The sequence below is a fragment of the Lipophrys pholis genome (assembly GCF_963383615.2).
Source record: "Lipophrys pholis genome assembly, chromosome: 20".
In the NCBI taxonomy this organism is placed as follows: domain Eukaryota; kingdom Metazoa; phylum Chordata; class Actinopteri; order Blenniiformes; family Blenniidae; genus Lipophrys; species Lipophrys pholis.
Window position 1 is genome coordinate 11,311,270 of NC_137648.1, and position 20,252 is coordinate 11,331,521.

At 40.8% G+C, this 20,252-nt stretch overlaps 1 protein-coding gene across 2 annotated transcripts in view; it reads left to right on the forward strand.

Moving 5' to 3' along the window:
• The window catches only part of plod2 (procollagen-lysine, 2-oxoglutarate 5-dioxygenase 2), a 33,595-nt gene extending 16,366 nt beyond the window's left edge, over positions 1-17,229 (forward strand). Inside the window, exons 5-20 of one of the 2 annotated variants that reach the window (XM_080489488.1) lie at positions 3,861-3,973; positions 4,055-4,118; positions 4,392-4,489; positions 5,508-5,609; positions 7,448-7,573; positions 7,674-7,795; positions 8,512-8,616; positions 9,548-9,673; positions 10,069-10,210; positions 10,977-11,039; positions 12,165-12,278; positions 12,596-12,661; positions 12,850-12,954; positions 14,540-14,686; positions 14,917-15,042; positions 16,020-17,229. In XM_080489488.1, coding sequence (XP_080345614.1) covers positions 3,861-3,973; positions 4,055-4,118; positions 4,392-4,489; positions 5,508-5,609; positions 7,448-7,573; positions 7,674-7,795; positions 8,512-8,616; positions 9,548-9,673; positions 10,069-10,210; positions 10,977-11,039; positions 12,165-12,278; positions 12,596-12,661; positions 12,850-12,954; positions 14,540-14,686; positions 14,917-15,042; positions 16,020-16,175 — 1,775 coding nt within the window. In that variant the 3' untranslated portion in view covers positions 16,176-17,229. The remainder of the gene's footprint in view (positions 1-3,860; positions 3,974-4,054; positions 4,119-4,391; positions 4,490-5,507; positions 5,610-7,447; positions 7,574-7,673; positions 7,796-8,511; positions 8,617-9,547; positions 9,674-10,068; positions 10,211-10,976; positions 11,040-12,164; positions 12,279-12,595; positions 12,662-12,849; positions 12,955-14,539; positions 14,687-14,916; positions 15,043-16,019) is intronic. The other variant, XM_080489489.1, reaches the window with a different exon arrangement.
• Positions 17,230-20,252: the final 3,023 nt, after the last annotated feature.

Genomic DNA, 20,252 nt, shown 5'->3' on the forward strand with positions numbered 1-20,252 from the left:
GTCTAGAGCAGAGGCTGTGCTGGATCATTGTCAATCACTCTTCATGAGAAAAGTTGTTTTTGTATGTTATAAATGCAAGAACAACATCCTAAAATTGGAAGGAGAAGTGTAATATTTTTATTGTAGGGAATAATACGAACTATTACTGTGACACAACAGAAAATTTGATCACACTGTAAAGTGAAAAGCTTCACAAGAGTAATCATCACATTATTACTTTGATGATAAATGACCACATTTTAATGGACAGAACAAAGTTTGAGTCTGGGTTTGGGGCTTTCCTGAGTGGAGTTTGCATGTTCCCCCCCTGTTAGCTCTTGCTACTGTGGTTCCCTCCCACAGCCCAAAAACATATGTTGTAACTATATTAGTAACATCATTAGTAACTATACATAGGTGTGATTGTAAGTATGTCTGTCTGTGTTTATCTTGTTTTTACCCGGTCTTTACTCTATATTCTCTGGACTACAAGTCACATTTAAAAACGTTTTGCCATGCCCAGACATAATTGCACCATTTCACTAGTCCCTCACAGGTTGCCCAGGCAATCACAAATCTTTCCGCCGCTATATTTTCATTTTCTGCTGCATATAGTCAAATTTGTATGTTATACTCTGCTGCGTTGACTTTTCTTTCTGATAACATTTAGCTTGTAGTCTCGTACTGTCAATTACAGTAGTAATGGAGTATTTCTCTGTTGTGCTGTAGCTGTATTTTGTTGTCATACAGTGTCACCTAGTGGTCCCAGATGGTATGTACCAGTATAGTTTGATATACAGGATAAATTACTTTATAATACGATTTTCAAGCCCAAAAAAAAAGTGACTTATAGCCTGGAAATAAATAAATATCATCGGCAATGAAGAATTACATAATGCTATAAAGCAATGAGGATCACATTGTACTGAAAAACACATTACAAATAAAAAATTAATTATCACATATAACATGAAATGTGATTACTTTATTTTAGTTGTGCGAAGTAGATTCGTCCAAATGTTGAAACGTGTTTGGGCAACGATGTTAACCCCAAGTTGTCTCCATGTAGATTGTATAGTTTTTTTGGTTATTGCCAAGAAATTTAATGCTCAGGTGGAGTAGTGCTTGAGTTGCAAATTCTTTGGAACCCACCCCACTCTGATGAGCACCCAGGAGGTCAAACATTCCACCGTCAACTGCTGACGGCTGAAGACTTGCAGGGTTTGTTTGAAATCAGCCGTCCGAGTTGCAGCAGGCTCCAGTCTTATTAACGTAAAGTGTGGCACAGAAGCTTCGCGGAAGGGCGGCAGACTGGTGTTAGTTTTAAAATCCAAAACCACTGGGTCTTCACTATTATCACTTGCTGTAAAATGGAAGTATATTTTCCCTGTAAACTTGCCCTGTGAGGTATTTCCTGTGCACAGGGTTCAGGAGGTGGAAGAAAAGAAATCCATTCTCATTTCCCTATATCCATGTTCCATTTGAATGTAACAACTTAAAGGTGTTGAACAAAAGGAAAAAGCTCTGAATGCCTGCATATATCTTGTAGGAAGAAAGTTGTTTGCTCCAGTACAGTACATAATTCAGATGACATGGCCAGCTGCATCCTGTCATTTCTGCAAGACATTGAATTACTGCTTTCTCTCTTTGTGGTCATCAGCCTGGTCTGACCTCCCATCTTGGAGCCAAGCTGTCTCAGACTGATCAGAGACTGTTTTTAGCCTTCATTGTCATCTACATGACATGTGGATTTGTCCCGGGGCCTGTGAATGTGCCACAGTTTGTATAAAATTGCAGGCTGTGTTTGTATTCCAAACGCTACCGCCCAAGCGACCAGTGGGAATTTTTCATAGCATCTGGACACTACCGAGTCACAGAGAGCTCACTGTCTTAACGATTAAATCAAGATAGCAGGGTGGGAGTTTGTGTGTGGCTGCATGTGTTTATATAAGCGGAGTAACAGGAAGGTCACTCGGTAACCAAACTAATAATGACGTCCGTGCGCACAAGTCATAAAAAAAAAAACCAGGCACAGTTGTTTCATTCTGGAAGCTGTGTTTATTGTAACCTTGAGAATATTGTGTTAGTCTCGGAGCTGACAGCAAAAACACTGACGTTTTTACAGAATGTTCTGTGCTTACCAGCAGTGTCACAGTTCCTGGAAACTTGAACTCTAAAAAAGTTGGGAGAATGTGTTAAAATGAAAACATACTGCAATGATTTAGAATGGATATAAAAGTATTTCTCGAACAATGAAAGATAGGCAACATATTAGATGTTGAAAATGATTCACACTCATTTCATATGGAATAATGGCTCAGACCGCGACATCTCAGACAATTGAGATGTGAACAAGGGAAGGGCCAGGTTTACCATGATGTGGCTTTCTTTACGCTTGATAATGTCTTGGGAATTTGTAAATCAACTGTCCTATTCTTGTCTGATGCTAAACTCTCATCAACACTACTCTGTATTTGTTTTCCCAAGTTTTTGTCCTTGGATAGGCCAAAGTGTTCTTTCCATTGGTGAACTGCCTGGACTTCAGGCAGCCCATTTTAGCTCTCAGTCTCTTCTGCTGTGCAGCCATCCTCTTGTGGTGGATGCAGTATGTGGACTTGAGAAAGAATGCCAGGCCCTCCCTAAAAGAGATCATATCTGGACGTGAGCAACTGTAAAACCTTTACATACATTTTCCCACTTCATGTTCACCGATGCAATCCTGTAGTATCGCAGGTGAGAGCTTGATAACATTCCATATGGTTTGTCTGCTCTTTAATTTGAAATAAGAATTGGATATTTTGATTTATCAGACCAGAGAGAAGTTTTGAAGTTAACCTCGGTCTATTTCAGACAAGCTTTGGCCCAAAGATGATGGTTACATTTCTGAATCCTCCTTGAATCCAACATAAACTAAAGAATGCATTGCGAGACAATGAATTCTGGAAATGTCCCTGAGCTCCCATTAGTGAATCATGCCTGTTCATAGGTTAAAGTCATTTGGGTCATATAACTTGAATATTGCTGAAAACTCCTTCGGTTGACTTTTGTTAGAACGACTTTTCCAGATTTTTGTTGCCTCTACTCTGCTTTACATAGCTGTGTCATGCTATCAAATTTCAAAATGAGCTAATATCATTCATTGGAGGATCGATGCCTCACTTCAAAAAGACTTTGTTGTCGATGTTGTATTGTGAATACAATTTGAGTTGATGAGCTTTGCAATCATCTCATTCAGTTTATGTTAACATTGCGTCAACACAATGTTCGGATTACGATATCGTCTGCATATAGCATCATGATTTGTTTTCAACTTCTTCTCATTACTGCCAGTTGAATTATGTCATGTTTATCCATTGACCTGTTTACAGTGTCTGAGGCTTTTTCCAAATGATGGGATATAAAATCTTGCACACCAGCAACACAGCCTAACCCTGCAATCTGGCCCTGCGGTCAGTGTTCTTCAGAAGCAAAAGGAGAAAGATGAGGCATGGGGGGTAAACTTGAGTGAAGACTGACATGAGAATGTACACTTAAGAGTGTGTGAGACACACAAGCAAACACAATACCAAAAGGCCTGCTTTCAGCGAGTTGTGAGATGGTCACAACATTTAGATTATAGCTTTTCCTCTAACCATTATTCTGCTCCTTTTTATATACATACTGTGGGAAGAAAAGATCCTTGGTCATTTCCCTTGTGTTTAGAATTGAGGCCTAACGTCACACTTTTTGCACAAAAGCGTGGTTGAATAAAGTCTTTAGACCATGGACACAGCACATATAGTGTCATTGTCGCAACAGTCTGTCACTTGTGAATAACCGTGTAGAAATCTTTGACCCTATACTTTGCAGCTGTGCGTTTCACACTGTTTGTTTACTTTCAGGTATAATAGGCTACGCTCCATACATCAACAGAATAGTTTCGCAGTGGAACCTCCACGACAATGACGATGACCAGCTCTTCTACACTAAAATATACCTGGATCCATTACAGAGAGTAAGTATTTTCTTGTCTCCATTTTCCCCTGAAGCTTATCTTGAGCAACTGAACAAATATCCATGCGTTTAACTTTTGCAGCAGTCTCTCAACATGACGTTGGACCACAGATGTCAGATTTTCCAAAATCTGAACGGAGCCGTTGGTGAGAAATCAAAGAAAATTTCCATAACTTAATTTCTAGTTATTCTTTATATCGGCACAAACTCAGTGACCTTGAGAAAAATGTTGAATTTTGCTTTAGGAAGCTTTATTTTTTTATTTTTTTATTCCCTGCCACATTCTGTGAGTTATTTTCAGGGAACTTGCAGGCCTGGCCATTCATATGTTTTAAACCACCACAGCTCTTACCCATGTGGCTGCACAGTTTTTATAACCTGACCTGAAATTTCTTGTATTACCCCCCTTTTTTTGGCAGATGAAGTGCTTCTCAAGTTTGGAACAGGCCGAGTAAGAGTCAGAAACACCATGTACGATTCTCTGCCAGTGGTTGTTCATGGCAACGGAAACACCAAAGTGAGTAATAAATTATGCAAAATATATGTACTCTACTTCTGCTATGGCACAGCACAGATACTTTAAAGGGAATTATCCTCACCTTGGGCTTCAGCTTGGGATTTAATTATTGAACTGCCCTTAAGTATTGCCAGGTGTTAGCACATGTCTTCGTTTTTTAATTTTTCATAAAGGAATACATTAAAATGCATTCATTCCCACATATTCTTGTCAGGGGATGCTTGCCAGTTACCCTAGCCATTAGTATCAGACCATTATTCAGGAACAGATCTGGCCAAAGCAAGGCTGTAATTATACTGTTCATGTGCTCCCTACTTGCAATTTATCCTTGTATGTTAGTGCCAATGACTCAGTAAGCTGAAAAGCAGGATGTCCCCATGATACTACTATCACTCCATAGAGTGGTTCTCTCTGTCTTTTCCTTCCCCTAATTTTGCACAAATTCCTTCTCACCGCCAGTTGCCTGTGCCTTGTCTTCCTTGGTATTGGACCAAGCCCACAAACTATTGAGTCATTTGTCCCACAGGCCTCAACAGCTGGCAGAGAAGCTATAAATTGTAGATCACAAAATCCATGTCTGAGCAGAGATTTCTACTCAGTAAAGTGGCCTCATTTGGCCATTAAGTCCATTACTATTTTCTAGATTTCATGCCAGGTTCTGTGTGGTGATAAGTACATGATCGCAGGGTTAACACATGTTTGACAAAAGCACCCAGGAAATTATTTGTTCCTGCAAAATGTGGAAGTCAAATGGAGACTCGATATAGAACAATGCAGGTTGAGAAAACAATGTCGACACTAAAAGAGGACTGGGTTAAAAGAAAGACTGATTGCCCTGAGTTGCCAAAGCCCAGTTGGGGAGACATTTATAACTCTTTTGGTCTTAACATTCATGCAGTTAATATGAACAGCAACTGTGGTATTTCCAGGGAAGGCTTTTCCAACTAAAATATATTTTTGAATGACCCCTGCTGAAACATAAAGTAATTCACTTGGCCCTGAATGCGTTCCTTTACAGATGTATCTGAATTACTTGGGCAACTATGTTCCCAATGCTTGGAACTACGAAAATGGCTGCAGCCACTGTGATGATGAAGTTGTGGACTTGTCTCTGCTCAAGGTAAGAGGCTCCAATGAAAACATTTTTTCCTCTGTTTGCTGTCTATTTTCAAATTGCTGCTGCGGAAAGTTTGTTTTAGCCTTCGTTCCTGTGGACTCAGGAAAGGATTTAAAAACAATAAATAACAGGCTGGTATTTCCAGCATGAACCATCCGCCTATCAGGGACTGTCGAGACAGAAGGAATCGACCTGATCTCGCCTCATTTCAACAGATAAGCAAGACCGTCGACACTCTCCTTCCAACAATAATAGATACCCGTTTGTCCTTTTGGACCTTTATGAAAGAGCCTCAATGTGAGGGGAGCCACTTGGGAAAGAGGAAACACTGGCACGGCTGTGGTGCAGGATATGGCTTCTGAGGTTTTCAGAAGGGCTCATTTAAAGGGGTGTCGCTGTCGGCCAGCTGCTCTTTTAGAGGGCTCCTCAGCATGGGTTTTATCCACAAGAGTAAGTTACAGTGGTTGCGCAGAAAACTTGTCAAGAGTTCAGCCAAGGCTGGCAACGCATAGGCATGAGAATGACAGGCACTACGAAATTGTTTTGACGGTGTGGTTGCGTCTGTCAAGAATGTCACTCTTTACTTTGAGGACAGAACTCTGAAGTTAACCCAAAATCTCAGTCACTATGTGTTTTTATCAACACCACAGCAGGTCAACCTGCAAACAAATGTGTCCTTCTATATTCAAGGTTTCACTGAACACAACACAATGTCACCAAATGGAATATTGAGACATATATCCCTGAAAACGTCCTATAATCCCTCAGGCTCCAAAGTATATGTGCTTCAATAGTTGAACTGGAGCCGATTCAGTCCAAACTTGGCTAAATGAAAGGCAGCACTGTGAAAGTTGCTCTCAATGACCCTCTATAATGAATGCAGAAAATACTGCGTCTCAATAATGGGCAATTTAGTGGAGACGTTACATTCTACTGTACCTCACTGTTTGTCTGAGTCGTCTGGAAGATCAGGTCATGTGGAAACCGGTCAGACCAACTCCAGACTTTTCTGGTGGAGTTGTTCACAGACAGTCCTGAGTGGTTACTTGTGTATTTGGGGAACTAATGCCCTTCCAAGACAGAGGGGGGAGTATCCTACCACTAATGCCTTCCCAGCAAGACCACATCATTACCTACTGTATTTTTGTGTCTCGTGCCTAATTCAGGTCGAGCTGCTGCTTCTCCTTAACGTAATTATCTTAACATTTTAGCTCCTCGTCTTTTTGCCACCTCTTTGCAGTCACAATTCAAGCTCATAGAGCCTTGATGCATTGGCTTCCCTTCCCGTTGTCAATGCAGAACTTGAAGATTTGATGGTTCTGCTCAGACCGCTTTTCATGCCTTGGCAAAACCTTTGCTGTGAACTGGTCAATAGGTTTAGGAGTCCAAATTGAGCTGTGTGGGCTGGAACACTGTGTCATAGGAAATAGGTTTTTTTTCTGATTGTCTTTTGCTCAGTTCCTCAGAATATCTTACTCATAATGATGCAAGCACCCTTTTGGTGCCTGGGCTATTATAGTGGTCACACAATTGGAATGTATTGGACCACTAACATCAGGTGGTTTTATCTGTTGAAACGTGAAACAGTATTCCCAGAACAAAATGAATCATAAAAGACGTTGTTTAACATATTGAGTACAGAATACTGCAAAGTGTACATCCAAATTTACAACTGTTGATTAAGAACAAATAAGTGACGTAGAAACAGCTTTCACAGCCACTTTCTGCTCATGGGATAGGTAAAAAGTCTAAACCATCCATAATCTATTATAAACAGTGCTACATCGCTGAGATGAACTGGAGGCAATAACACTAACTTGTCTTTACTGCAATCCAAACAGGAGTATCCGAATGTGTGGATCGGGGTATTCATTGAGCAGCCGACTCCATTTCTCCCCGAGTTTTTCCATCGCCTCTTGACCCTTGACTACCCCAAGGATAAACTCAAAGTTTTTGTTCATAACAACGTGAGTGTGTGCAGCTGCTCTGCCATTTCCTTCCAGATTGCTACAGCAGGCAACTCTTTCTATGTGGCCTCTAATCCATTAATATTGGCTCCCTGCTCAGGAGGTTTACCACGAGAAGCACATCCAGAGGTTCTGGGAAGACAACAAGAATGTGTTCAGCAGCTTCAAGGTTGTGGGTCCAGAGGAAAATCTGAGCCAAGGAGAGGCCAGAAACATGGGCATGTATGTGAGGATACACCATCTCTCAGAATGTCTGGTTTTGGACGGCAATGTTGACAAGAGTGGGTTTTTGTGCCATTGGCCCTGATTAGCTATAAATTACCCCTAAACCAGTGAATTGTAATTTCATGGCTTTGATTTAACAAAACAGTCATATCCGTGGCTGAATGAAACATAAATATTTAACAATGTTATTGCGTTGTTCCCAAGGCAACGTATCGTTCGCGGAGTTGGACCTTTCTGATATCCAGGAGTCCATTTATTCAGCATATTTATTTAAATATGTTTCAGTATTTTGTTGCATGTTTTCATGATGAATTCTCTCTTGCCAGAACTTTAGAAAAGTGTCTATATGATAAATTACAAGTCCCACAGGTGGGATCTTTCTCTTTTGTGTGAAACTTAGCTTTTGTTTATCTGTTTTGAACAACAGCCTGTTGTTACTAAGATACGAAGAACCTATCACATTAAGTAAATTCCTTGGTCAGGACCATAGGGTGTATGATCACGATAGCTCTATAATGAGGAAGTGAAAGGTTTATTAGCAGTCTGTAATCTTCCCAGAATCTCAGTCTCCAGTGAAGGTTAAAAGATACTCAGTGTGAGTCAGACTGCAATTCAAAATAACACCTTATACTTAAAAGCTGACTATTTTCTCTTGTGAGAGTGATTCCCTTTTAAGTATTTGATGGATTGTGCTCACTTTTCTGTTTCATTAGGGATCTGTGCCGTAAAGATACCACATGTGACTACTACTTCAGCATCGATTCAGACGTCATGCTCACCAACAGACAGACTGTGAAGCTTCTCATTGAGCAAAACAGGTAATCACACAGCGGCTGGAATAGAAACCCATTTGAAGCCCATCCAGTGAACTTCCTTGGTAGCTGTTGTCATCAGTGAACCAAATGAATTCATCCCTCAAGTGGTGGAACCACAAGAACATTATAGTCAAGGGAAATAAAGATAGGAATAAGCTCCTCCTGGCTTCCTGTTTTTTGACTGGCCACATGGAAACGGGGAAAGACTCGATTGCACTAAACCCTGAAATGCCAATTTGCATTATCCAAAAAACAAACAGGCAAACCCTTTTTTCTCTTCTGCAGCTCACGAGTGAGGAGAAAACTTCCCATAAACTAGATGTCAATGTGGCTGCGGCATTGTGTTGTGAGCTGTTGGACGCATGCAATGCCTTCTAGAGTATTTAAAGGCAGCGTGAGAATCCTACACTGGCACTGGAGCTGTGGGAGGGGCAGGCCAGTCTGTTCAAACCAAGAAGATTCATCACAAACACACTAGAGTTCATACATGTACATCCACAACAACCAAGGCTGAAATTATGCTTCAATTATTATAGTCTGCAGTCTTTATTATTAAAAAAAAAGGCTTCATTGTGGTTTGGGTTTGTAGGATAAAAAGAACAGCAGTGGAAAAAACTTGTATTTCAGGGAAATTCAAATGGATCAACCAAGTTCAAGCTTTAACAAAAACCTGCTGCAGCAAACCGTTATATTTACTTGAATACAGCTTGACGTGCAGCTCTGCTTTGCATTACACATTTCTTCTTCAATCTCTCCCTGACTTGGCAGTGATCATATCTTTCCAACTACAGTTGGAACTTTCGGATGAACCACACTGGTTTGAAATCCAGGAGTCCCAGTGTATTAGTTGGCTGGTTGTCTGTGAGATTTTTCTGAGTTTTATCTGCCATGACAGAATTACCATCTCTCCACTCTGTTTCCTGCTTCCCTACAGAAAAATAATTGGTCCCCTTGTCACTCGACACAGCAAGCTGTGGTCCAACTTCTGGGGAGCCTTGAGTCTGGATGGGTATTATGCTCGATCTGAGGATTACGTAGACATCGTACAGAGAAAACGTGTGTAAGTATCAAGAGCAATGCCATGGCTTTGGAATTTTGCAGATCACGTACCTGCATGAGAGTACTTAATCTTCATAGCTCGTCAATACCTGTGGCTCTGGAAAGGCTCTCATTCACGTTTAACCATAAAACACTGAGGTGTGAAAAATGTTTGTGTGAAGTTCAAAATTTCAATCTGACCATCTATAAAAATAAGTTCAAATGTCATCCAGATGGTGCAGCAAGAGACAAACACTCACACAAAAAATGGTCTCCTATGTAATTTTAACCAAACAGTTGAAAGTTCAACAATAGATGTTCAGGATGATAACATTTTAAAATAATCTGTATTTGCATTCCAGAAATGCATATTTCCTGCATCATAAGCACTTCTTTTCTGTGTCTTGTTGTTTCTAGGGGTGTGTGGAACATTCCTTACATGGCACATGTATACCTTGTCAAGGGAAGTGTTTTGAGGACTGAGCTGAAAGAAAGGAACTACTTTGTTCTGGAGAAACTGGACCCAGATATGGCTTTGTGTAGAAATGCCAGAGAAATGGTAAGAGGGCACGCCACTATTTTTAGGGATTGCCGTCTCAGGATTGCAAAAGTCTTTAGTACAATTGGGGTTTTTTGAGTTTGAATGTAAGACGCGGCTATTTCAAGGGATACCTCTAGTAGAAAACACAAATATTCAGCAATGCTAGTATAAAAATGCAATGAAACCGACTCCTGAAAAAAGGAATCAGCGGAAACTAAAGACAGGCAAGTATGAGTGTTTCGAAATGTCTTTGTCTGTCATTGAAGCATGACCCTCTTATGTTTACAGCTGCTCCACAATGCATTAAGGTTCTCTGCTCCACTTGTATCACTCGTATCCCATCATCCTTCACTTTCCTTTGCTCTCACTGTCATGATTACCGTCGGTGCAGACGGTTGCAATGCATGACTGGATAGGTGATGAAAGCTATCTCTGTCTTTTCCATGGTTCCCTATTTCATGCGTAAACTCTTCTCTCATCTGTGTGTCACTTAGCTGTCACCTGAGCCTGAACACTAAAAAAAAAAAAAAGCTAGCACGCCTGATCCAAAGTCCCCGTGCTTTTGGATTGCTTGGCCCCTCTCCCAGCATGCACGCCTCCCATGTTAACCCCAAAAAAACATCAGCTTCAGAGGGAATCTTGCTTCTTTTTCATGCAGGCACATTTCCTCGCCTCCTCAGTTCGTCTACATGTGACATACATATATTTACTGTCACCTTGTCTCTCATTCTGAAATAATATTTCATGTTATTTCAATTTACATGATGCTTCTCCTTTATTTTAGACCAGTCACAGAGAAAAAGACTCCCCTTCTCCGGAATCATTCCATATGCTCAGGCCCCCAAAGGTTTCCACTTGTTTTGATTATTCTGCTTGCTGAAACATCCATTTCCAATGGGTTAGCACTCAGAAGCTAATCTGAGCGGTGCTCCATTTTATACAAAGACTGATTTGACTCATAATTTCGAGTTTCTTTAAATTCCACATCCTCTTAACAATCCTTTTTTTTCCTGAATATATAATTTATCGCCTGAGATAGAGACTCTACATTCATATTTGCTGAGTTGCTGTCCACATCGCCTCCTATATCTTTGGATGAGAAAAAAGGACGACTGGCAGCTCTTTGGAAATCGATGTTGACTATTTGCTTGTGATGAGTTTAGTTTAACACTAGGTTCAGCTAGGAAGAGACAGTGCCCTGTTTTAATAATCGTTTCCACGAGGAGATCACAGCGGAGATAAAAAGGTTGGAGAGTCCGCCCAAATGCAAGTCCCCTGTCCTGATGCTTTACCCCAAACAGCCAAACACAGATAACCATCTGCTCCCTTTAAACACACCGACTGATTTCAGACTAGGCTCCAGAGTTATTCCTCTTTCACTCATGCAAAACATCTGTTTGTTGTCTCAATTTGAAGCTTTACGTTCACTATTTGGAAACCATCCTTGATTGATCATTTTTGGCATATTAAAGCCTAGTCTGATAGTGAGTCCAAGCCTTTCCTTATAGTATCCAGTGCCCTTCCCATGCTTCACTGTAGAAGGAATATCATTCCTTGACATGCTGCCCAGCACCCCTCTCTTCCTTTCTCCCACTCCTCTCTCCTCCTTGCCCTGTTCCCAGCCCACCAACACCCTTGCAGCCCCTACTCCCACCAACCATAAATAATCTGAGATTATTTATATGGCATCTTTGTGTGTTTTGGGTTAGTAAAACACAATTGACCTCACTTTGATCAAACGCACTCAAATCAAGCTTTATTCCAACTTTATTGTGCAACCGAAACTTTCCAGTAGTTTGTCACAGTTTGACAGTATTTAGGCCAACATTAGCTAGAGATGAGTTTTTATGTTCCTGTATTATGTGGACATAGAAATAGGTTTGTTAATAATCCTGATCATATTGCATTGAAGATTTTGCTCTCGCGCTCAAACTTTTTTTGGAACTGACTGAACTTTTTTCCTTTTCCACAGGGAGTCTTCATGTACATTACTAACCGTCATGAGTTTGGGAGGCTCATTTCCACAGCCAATTATAACATTTCTCATTACAACAATGACTTGTGGCAGATATTTGAAAACCCAGTGGTAAGTCATTAGAATCTCTCATTATTCCTCCACCACAAAAAAAGCCATTTGTCTGTATTGCGGAGATAAACAGCAGCCACCTGTAATAATTATTAGCCACAATAGAAGGATTACAGATGTGGGGAGATTTTGGAATAATGGCTGTGGCGTGATAAGGCTGCAGAGTGATAAGGCTTTGTGATTTACTACTGTGTCCTGGCATGCTGGGATCTTCCTTGCAGGGGAGAAGATTAGCTCTGTGTGGTATGCAGGTCAGCACAGAGTCCAAAAAAAAAAAAAAAAAAAGACCACTAATCTGAAATTCTTTCTACTCACAGGACTGGAAAGAAAAGTACATCCACCAAAACTACACTCGAATTTTCACAGAGAACTACATGGAGGAGGTTTGTACCAGTACCGGTCCGCCTGCATGTCTTCAAGATACAGACAGACTAATACAATGACGTAACGTCGCACAGAAATACCACCATCTGCTTTTTTCATATCGACGTATAACATTACAGTCGCTGCACGCTCCAGGTAAAAGTCTCACATAAACCTATTCTCAGTAGACTTGTTTTGTGTCTTGCAGCCGTGTCCAGATGTGTTCTGGTTTCCAGTCTTTGCGGAGAGAGCTTGTGACGAGCTAGTGGAGGAGATGGAGCACTACGGCTCGTGGTCTGGGGGGAGACATGAGGTCAGTGCTGTTAACCCAGAGTCCCTGAACGCAGAGGTGCAGTCAATACTCTGCAGGCATAGCAGTGCAGTGCATTTTTTTCTGTAGTTTTGTTTGAACATTTCTGTAATATTTCAGTATATTAGTGCGACACGTACGCATCATTTTTATCATCAGTATTTTACCCTTTTTCTCAGATTCTCTCTACTTATTGTAAACTTTTAGATTTTATTCTGGCATTTATTTATTTATTTATTTTGACATTTTCTGAATTTTATGTTTACATAGGACATTTTTTCAACTGCAATGTAATACAGTAAGTAAACAAAATCCGGCTTGATAACATGCCAGTGTCAACGTCCGTCATAGTGAACACTCTGCATGAGCATGGATTACACCATCGTGGGGCAGATGGTATGACATCTTCGATGAACAGACTCCTTGAGCATAAACTTTACATCCATAACCAATTTTAACACTGGGGCAGACTTAACATGCTTCACATGATCCGTCACATTCACTTAAACACCAGTGGTGATGGCCACCATGTAGGGTGCTCACACCATTTGGGGCAACTCGGGGTTCAGTGTTTATCTCGAGGACACTTCGATCCACGGACAGGGTGAGACGGAAAATCGAACTTCCAACCTTGGATTATAATCCAACACGAACAAATCCTGCACCACATACAGCCAGAGATGTATCATTTAAAGAATGTATGCAAGTAGAACATTTAAAGCTGTGCTTACAAAGTCGGCATATTTGAAAACGCCAAAGTTTGTGTTGTGATCATCAAAACAAGCTATTCACTGTAATTCATTCACTAAGTCTTTCACAATTTCGTACCATCCTGAATTGTTAGCCAATTATCACAGAATAGATGACACCTCGGATATCTAACTGCAGTAAGGTGTTTTTTTGCTTGTGTGTTGTAATTAATCAGACACCAAACCAAAGCAGCAGAAGTAAGGAAGTAGCACACCACGCTGCCTTGTAAATACTACTCAAGCTGCCATTTTCTTTGTTGTCTGAAGCAGTTGGGTCAACTGCTGCTGTTGCCTTGAAGCAAGCTGTCACACCGGTTTGGGATTAAATGTGAGCCAGATGTAGTGAGGAAGAAAGTTCTCTATTCTTGTTTAGCCACTTTTTGAATTTTCTGGACTGCATTTTCCATCACAGCACATACATTCTGCCACATGGACAGAAACTCAATGTACTGAGGACATGCATGATTTTTTTTTTACCTCATTTAAATTCAGCAAACTAAAGCTTTGTTATGTTGTGTTTCCATCTTATGGCGTCTCATCTGTGTGTCCGGTTTCAACCAGGTTTGAAATTGGTGACTTTGTGTGTCTCAAAGTTTGCCTGAGAGACTAAATATGTACATATACTCTGACTCACTTTGGAAGAAGGCTGCGCTGGCCGGGTCATTAAGCCTCATACTGGGAACAGTACAGCCTGTGGTTTCAAAGACACCCACATTCACACACATCATCATTACCAACCCTTTGAAAGCCGTGGTCAGGCACCTCGAGGATGGCAGTGGGTCATTTGTTCCATTGTTAATCACACTGCACTGTGCTTTCTTTTCCTCCCTTTTGCTCAGGACAAGCGGATCACTGGAGGCTATGAGACGGTGCCGACAGACGACATTCACATGAAGCAAATCGGGTTTGATAAAGAGTGGCTGCACTTCATTCGAGAGTTCATATCGCCTGTCACGTTGAAAGTCTTCGCTGGCTACTACACAAAGGTGAGAAAAATAAAGCAAAGACCAGCAGTGATCCTCGCCTCTGTTTGCCCAAGAAGCAAAGTCAGTAGAAAAATGCCGTTCTTTTGATCGGGCCTGTTTTTACTTGTATTTGACATTCCTTGGTGAGATGTGGCTGATAGATTTTTCCATTGCGCAATCTTTCAAAAGATACGCCAACTGTCAAATAATGTAAAGGCTTTCCATATCTTCGTTTTTTTTTTCCGTGACAGGGCTATGCTGTAATGAACTTTGTCGTGAAGTATACGCCTGGCAGACAATCGTACCTGAGGCCTCATCACGATTCTTCCACCTTCACCATCAACATCGCCCTCAATAACAAAGATTCTGACTTTCAGGTAAATAGTGGTCAGGTCTTTATTTATTCTGTTTATATCTCAAGGAAGGTGTGTTACGGACATTTAGTGACATAAAGCACCGTATTGCGCTAGAAGCTATTTTCTATCCGCACTCGCTTCATATAACAATACCATGACATGAAACACACAGGAAACAAGAGAGTAAACCATAACATTTACGAATGTATAGCTCACAGTACAATATACACATTACCATTAAAGTGACACGTCTAAGCCAAAATGAGTCATACTGATGTTATGAGAAGGATTTCATCTGGACTTCATCAAATCAACCTTTATCTTAACGTTTCCACTGACTAACTTTTCCGTTGTACTCCTCCACTTGACTTTAACCTCTTGATTTATTTCAAATTCATGACCATATTGGTCCAAATATGTGACAACGCCTTCCGTTTACAAGGCTCATATTTGAAATTAGCTGGTGCAGGCCAAATATTGTTTCTATAAAGACATTTATATAGCGCCTTAATGATAAAAAAAACAAAAAAAAACCAGCTGTTGTCTTACTTAAATACCAGTCACAGCATGCAGATGGAGGCACTGGCACTGGCACAGAGGCTTTGTCAGATATGTACTGGTTACCAACCGTTTCCTCACAGAGATATTCTTCCTGGTTCTTCCTTCATGGTTTTGCTCCAGCTATTATCACTCTCATGCTCCTTCTACAGTCATCCTCAGTCCCATCCAAAGCATTTTCAATGCATCATTTTAAAGCCAACAACAAAAACAACCAGCCCCTGTAGCTGGCACATCTTCCTCTGCTATGATCGCATAGTCACTGTTCATTCCCTGACTCTTGACCCGTAACATCTGGAGGTGAATATTACTCTGACCATAAGATGACCCTACTTTTTCAGTCTTGTTTCCTTGGAAAAAAGTCATATTCCCACTAATACACGTGCTACGACTGTCCTTTTTTTGTTCTCTTCAATTTGTTTTTTCTATCTCCCGTGTAGGGAGGAGGTTGCCGTTTTCACAGGTATAACTGCTCCATAGAATCACCAAGGAAAGGGTGGAGCTTCATGCACCCTGGACGGCTGACTCACCTCCACGAAGGTCTCCCCACCACCAACGGCACCCGCTACATCGCAGTGTCTTTCATTGACCCTTAACCATGCTGAACATGATGTAAAATAGTCTGTTGATGGTGCTTGGATTTTGGATTTTTTTTTGGTTTTGTCATTAAATGTTTTTTTATTTGCCCCTGATGTTTTAGCAATTTGCTCATGGCTGTTTTTTAAAGCTGTTGCTTTAAAACATTTTATAAATTTGTGGAAAGAATCTCTGTCAAACAGAGTGTAGAGTGGACAGAAAAGTGAAAAACGCATCAGATACACAGAAAATAAAAATAAAAATGAGAGCTCATGAATGATTGGAGAATTCCCCTATTTCTTTTAAGTGTTGTATGGCTATTTAATGAAATAAACTATAACAGGAGCAAAACTGAAAAAACCTAAGCCCCCCAGAAAATGTCTAGACAGTAAGAAAAACAAAGAAATTGAGGAAGAAGAAGGTGACGATGAGGCTGTGACACATTTCAGTGTGGAACAGATTCAGATTGGGCTTTAATTGGTCTTCACTGTACGTTGAACGAGGGTTTATTGCCAGAATCGGTTCATTTGGTAGTTTTTTTCAGGTGCTCTGTCACATTTGAAGAAGGTGAGTGAAGAGAAGAGACAGTCTGCAACTTCGTCAATAGAATCCCCCTTTTCTGAACCCATCCAACATCACTGAATGCATTGACGCAATGCCACAAAACTACTGGTGCTAATCAACTTTCCATGTTTCTGCATTCAAAATTGTTGTCATTTGCAGGGAATAAGGTGTGTTTTTCTATCCTGAATCCATTATTGTCTCATTTGTTTACAAATGAAAATAATGTCTGTGTGTACCCAGCGAATAACAAATCTATTTTTGTAATTTTGCACACCAAAAAAAAACAACAACTAAACAGCAGAGTTCAATATGAATTCTGTTTGAATGAAGTCTAATAGTCTGTTTTACTTGAAATTGTGTTCTTCTTTCTTCACTGGAAGTTTGCAACTTTCATTTGCTTCGGGGAAAATACTTTTTTTTTCTGAAAGATGTGTGACTGGATTTTGCAACTCCCAAATAAAGTTGTTTTTAACTTATTGTAAAAATGTAATAAAATTCTCTATGAAACATTGCAGTTTGCTATGGTTGATGTCCTTATAATCTCGCGTGTCTCACAAGTTAATAGCGCACAGGAGTAATGTCCCCCAGTTAACACGGTTATAACAGATACTATTGAACGTGAAGACATTAGGAGATCTATTTAGTTTCATCTGGCAGAAACTGAACAATGTCTGGATGTGATCAGCACTGGAGACAAACCTCCGTTGTCTTATCACTGTATCGCTTCATTTTTCCAAGTCCCATGTCGAATCAATCAGGCCTGTTCGGTACTGAAGCGATCCACACTGTAGTGTTTGGGATGATATATGTCAGTGCAAATGTAGTTCAGTTTACCTTCAGGGCTGAATGTAAACTTGTACTTGTAACCTTTTGAAAGTCAGACAGATGGAAGGCTGTAAGATTGATGATGAAAGAACCGAGTTGGAAAGTAGGGTGTAGCTCACAGAGAAAGAACAAAAAAAAAAGTCATCTTTTTGAAAGTGTTGCCAGTGCTTGGTTATTTGTATCTGTTTACCATTTTAATCAGCCAGTTGGATTCTGAAAACTGATGAAAAGGTGCTGCTGAATACAAAGGGGAGATAAGCACAAGAACCATGATTTATTTCTAAGCATTTAAAGTCCTCTAAATGTGTGCATTATCTGGGGAGACTAAACACAATATCCGTCTTATTTCCATAATGAAACATTATCTAAGATCTCATGTTTCTATCAAATCTCATTACTTTTTAGCACCTTCAGTCTCTGGAGACATACCTCCCCCACTGAGGTGCTATGTTTTTACCCTGCGGGGTTGACTCCCTGATCAGGCGCACGTTTCAGCTCCCTGTGAAGCCAGGATGAAGGCTGAATGTCTGAGTAGCTGCTATGAGGCAGAGACGACTGAAGGAGAGAGGGGGGGGGGGGGGGGGGGGCTGGGCATTTGGGTCAGACTGAGGGAAAGCTGGCTTGCTGAAAGAACCCTTTGTGGCCTTCGTTTCCCCTGAACTGCTCCGTGTCCAGACCCTCTGAAAGGTGACATTGATCCCGGCCAGGCATGCAAGAAAACCTCCATACCTACTAAATGAGCAGATCCTCACAGGAACGGCTTTATCAAAAGGCTGAAGCCGGCAAAAATGTTTCAGGTCCGATTTAGTTTGAAAGTCAAAAAGAGGACAAAAATCAACTTGGTATGTGAAATGCAAAGGCAGGTTGCTTTAGGTCACCTCCTCCTTCTGATTAATGAGACTCAGCTTTGCAGCGCATGGGTTCTCAGTCAAAATTGCACACTCCAGGTTTAACCCAGTGAACACCCATGATTAGGGGAAAAGGCTCTTGAGATGGGAAATGATATCTTATACCAAAGTAAATTCAAGTGGGCCACTAACTGCCGGGTGCCCACTGGCAGATAGTGATTTAGCCATTACCACAGCATACACACTCTGGTGCTGACTAAACAAAGGATTTAAATCAAGTGTTTACAATCATGTAAGAATTCAAGGACCTGAGGTCAGTCTATGTGTGGTCGTCTCTGGACCGTGGCTTTGGAGGAGATTGCTCTATGTGGCACTTATGAGCTGCTTTTTTCTTCCTGCATAAAGCTTTGTTTACACATTTACCTCATCGCCTATTTTTCACTCAGTGGAATGAATTAATGCGTTGATCCACATCTAGTAGCAGAATCAACTGACTTTTATGTAAATGTCTCATTTGATCTTGAAAATACTGTTCTTTGACTTGTTTATCACATTTTTTATTTATTTTTTTTGTCAAAAAAGAAAAGAAAACATGAGGTACTGACAAAATAAAATGATTCCTGGTATACGTTAGACTGGTATTTATTAGCCGAAGTGGTTGATAAAGTTTAATAAACTGCAGGCTCTGTGGCCTCCCCAGGCGCTCTTTCACATTTGTAAGGCATCAGTAAAGAGCATTGATCTTTTAATACATTTATTCTAAACATCATTCACACATTGGGAGCCTTACTAACTCTACCTTAAAAGTTTGGATGTGATCGATGCGTTTTGAGTCCAATGACTTCCTGCTGTTGAGATGATTGGAGCTTTCTCAAATGGTGTGTTATCCTGCTGGAAGGAGCCATCGGGCGTTTAAATCATGCTCATTGACACTACGAGACATTTTTGTCCAGACATCTGCCGTTCACTGGAAACGTTCTCTTTATATGGACTATTCTCTGTAAATGATGGTTGCGCACAAATAACCTGGTAGATCAGCAGTTTCTGAAGGACTCAGACCAGCCCGTCTGGCACCAACAACAATGCCACGTTTGAAGTCACTTAAATCTACGTTTTCCCTCGTTGTGTGCTCAGTTTGAACTTCAACAGTTCATTTCCACCACGTCGACGTGCCTGAATAAATTAAGCTGCTGGCTTGTGATTAGCTGATTAGCTATTTGCATTAATGAGAATTTGAATGGGACCACCTAATGAAAAACTGTGTGTTACATAAAAACAGTCTTTATAGAAATGGACCTAAAAATCTATATTTCCTCCGGAGAAACAAATCCATCTGTGAAAAATGTTGCACAACTGTTTCCATAAAATGCAAGCGTGTGTGTGTGTGTGTGTGTGTGTGTGTGTGCGTGCGTGCGTGCGTGCGTGCGTGCGAGCGTGCGTGTGTGTGTGTGTGTGCGCGATATGATATGTGCAACGTACCGCATGGTTAACTCACCATAAGTTTGTCAAATTATGTTTATAGAAGGGGGCGGAGGGATAAGGGGGTTCAGGCGCTGTGCCATTGTGAGCAAGACATTTGCGGAAAAGTACTGGGATGGAACGCAGATACAGCGAGGAAAGCTTCAGTGCAGCTGTGCACAGATACATTTCAGTCCATATATGCTCTGTGTCAGTGGGCGGATGAAGAAAATATGTTTTTTTCTGTGTGTGTGTGTGTGCATTCCGAGTGTGCGTTTCAAACGCTTCATGCAAAGACTTCAAGGAACAAAGAGTTCAAGGAAACCTTAGAAACGTCCAATAAATTAATGTTTTAAATAAGACTTGGAAGGAGTAATTTTTTAACTGGCAGCAGGACAGTTT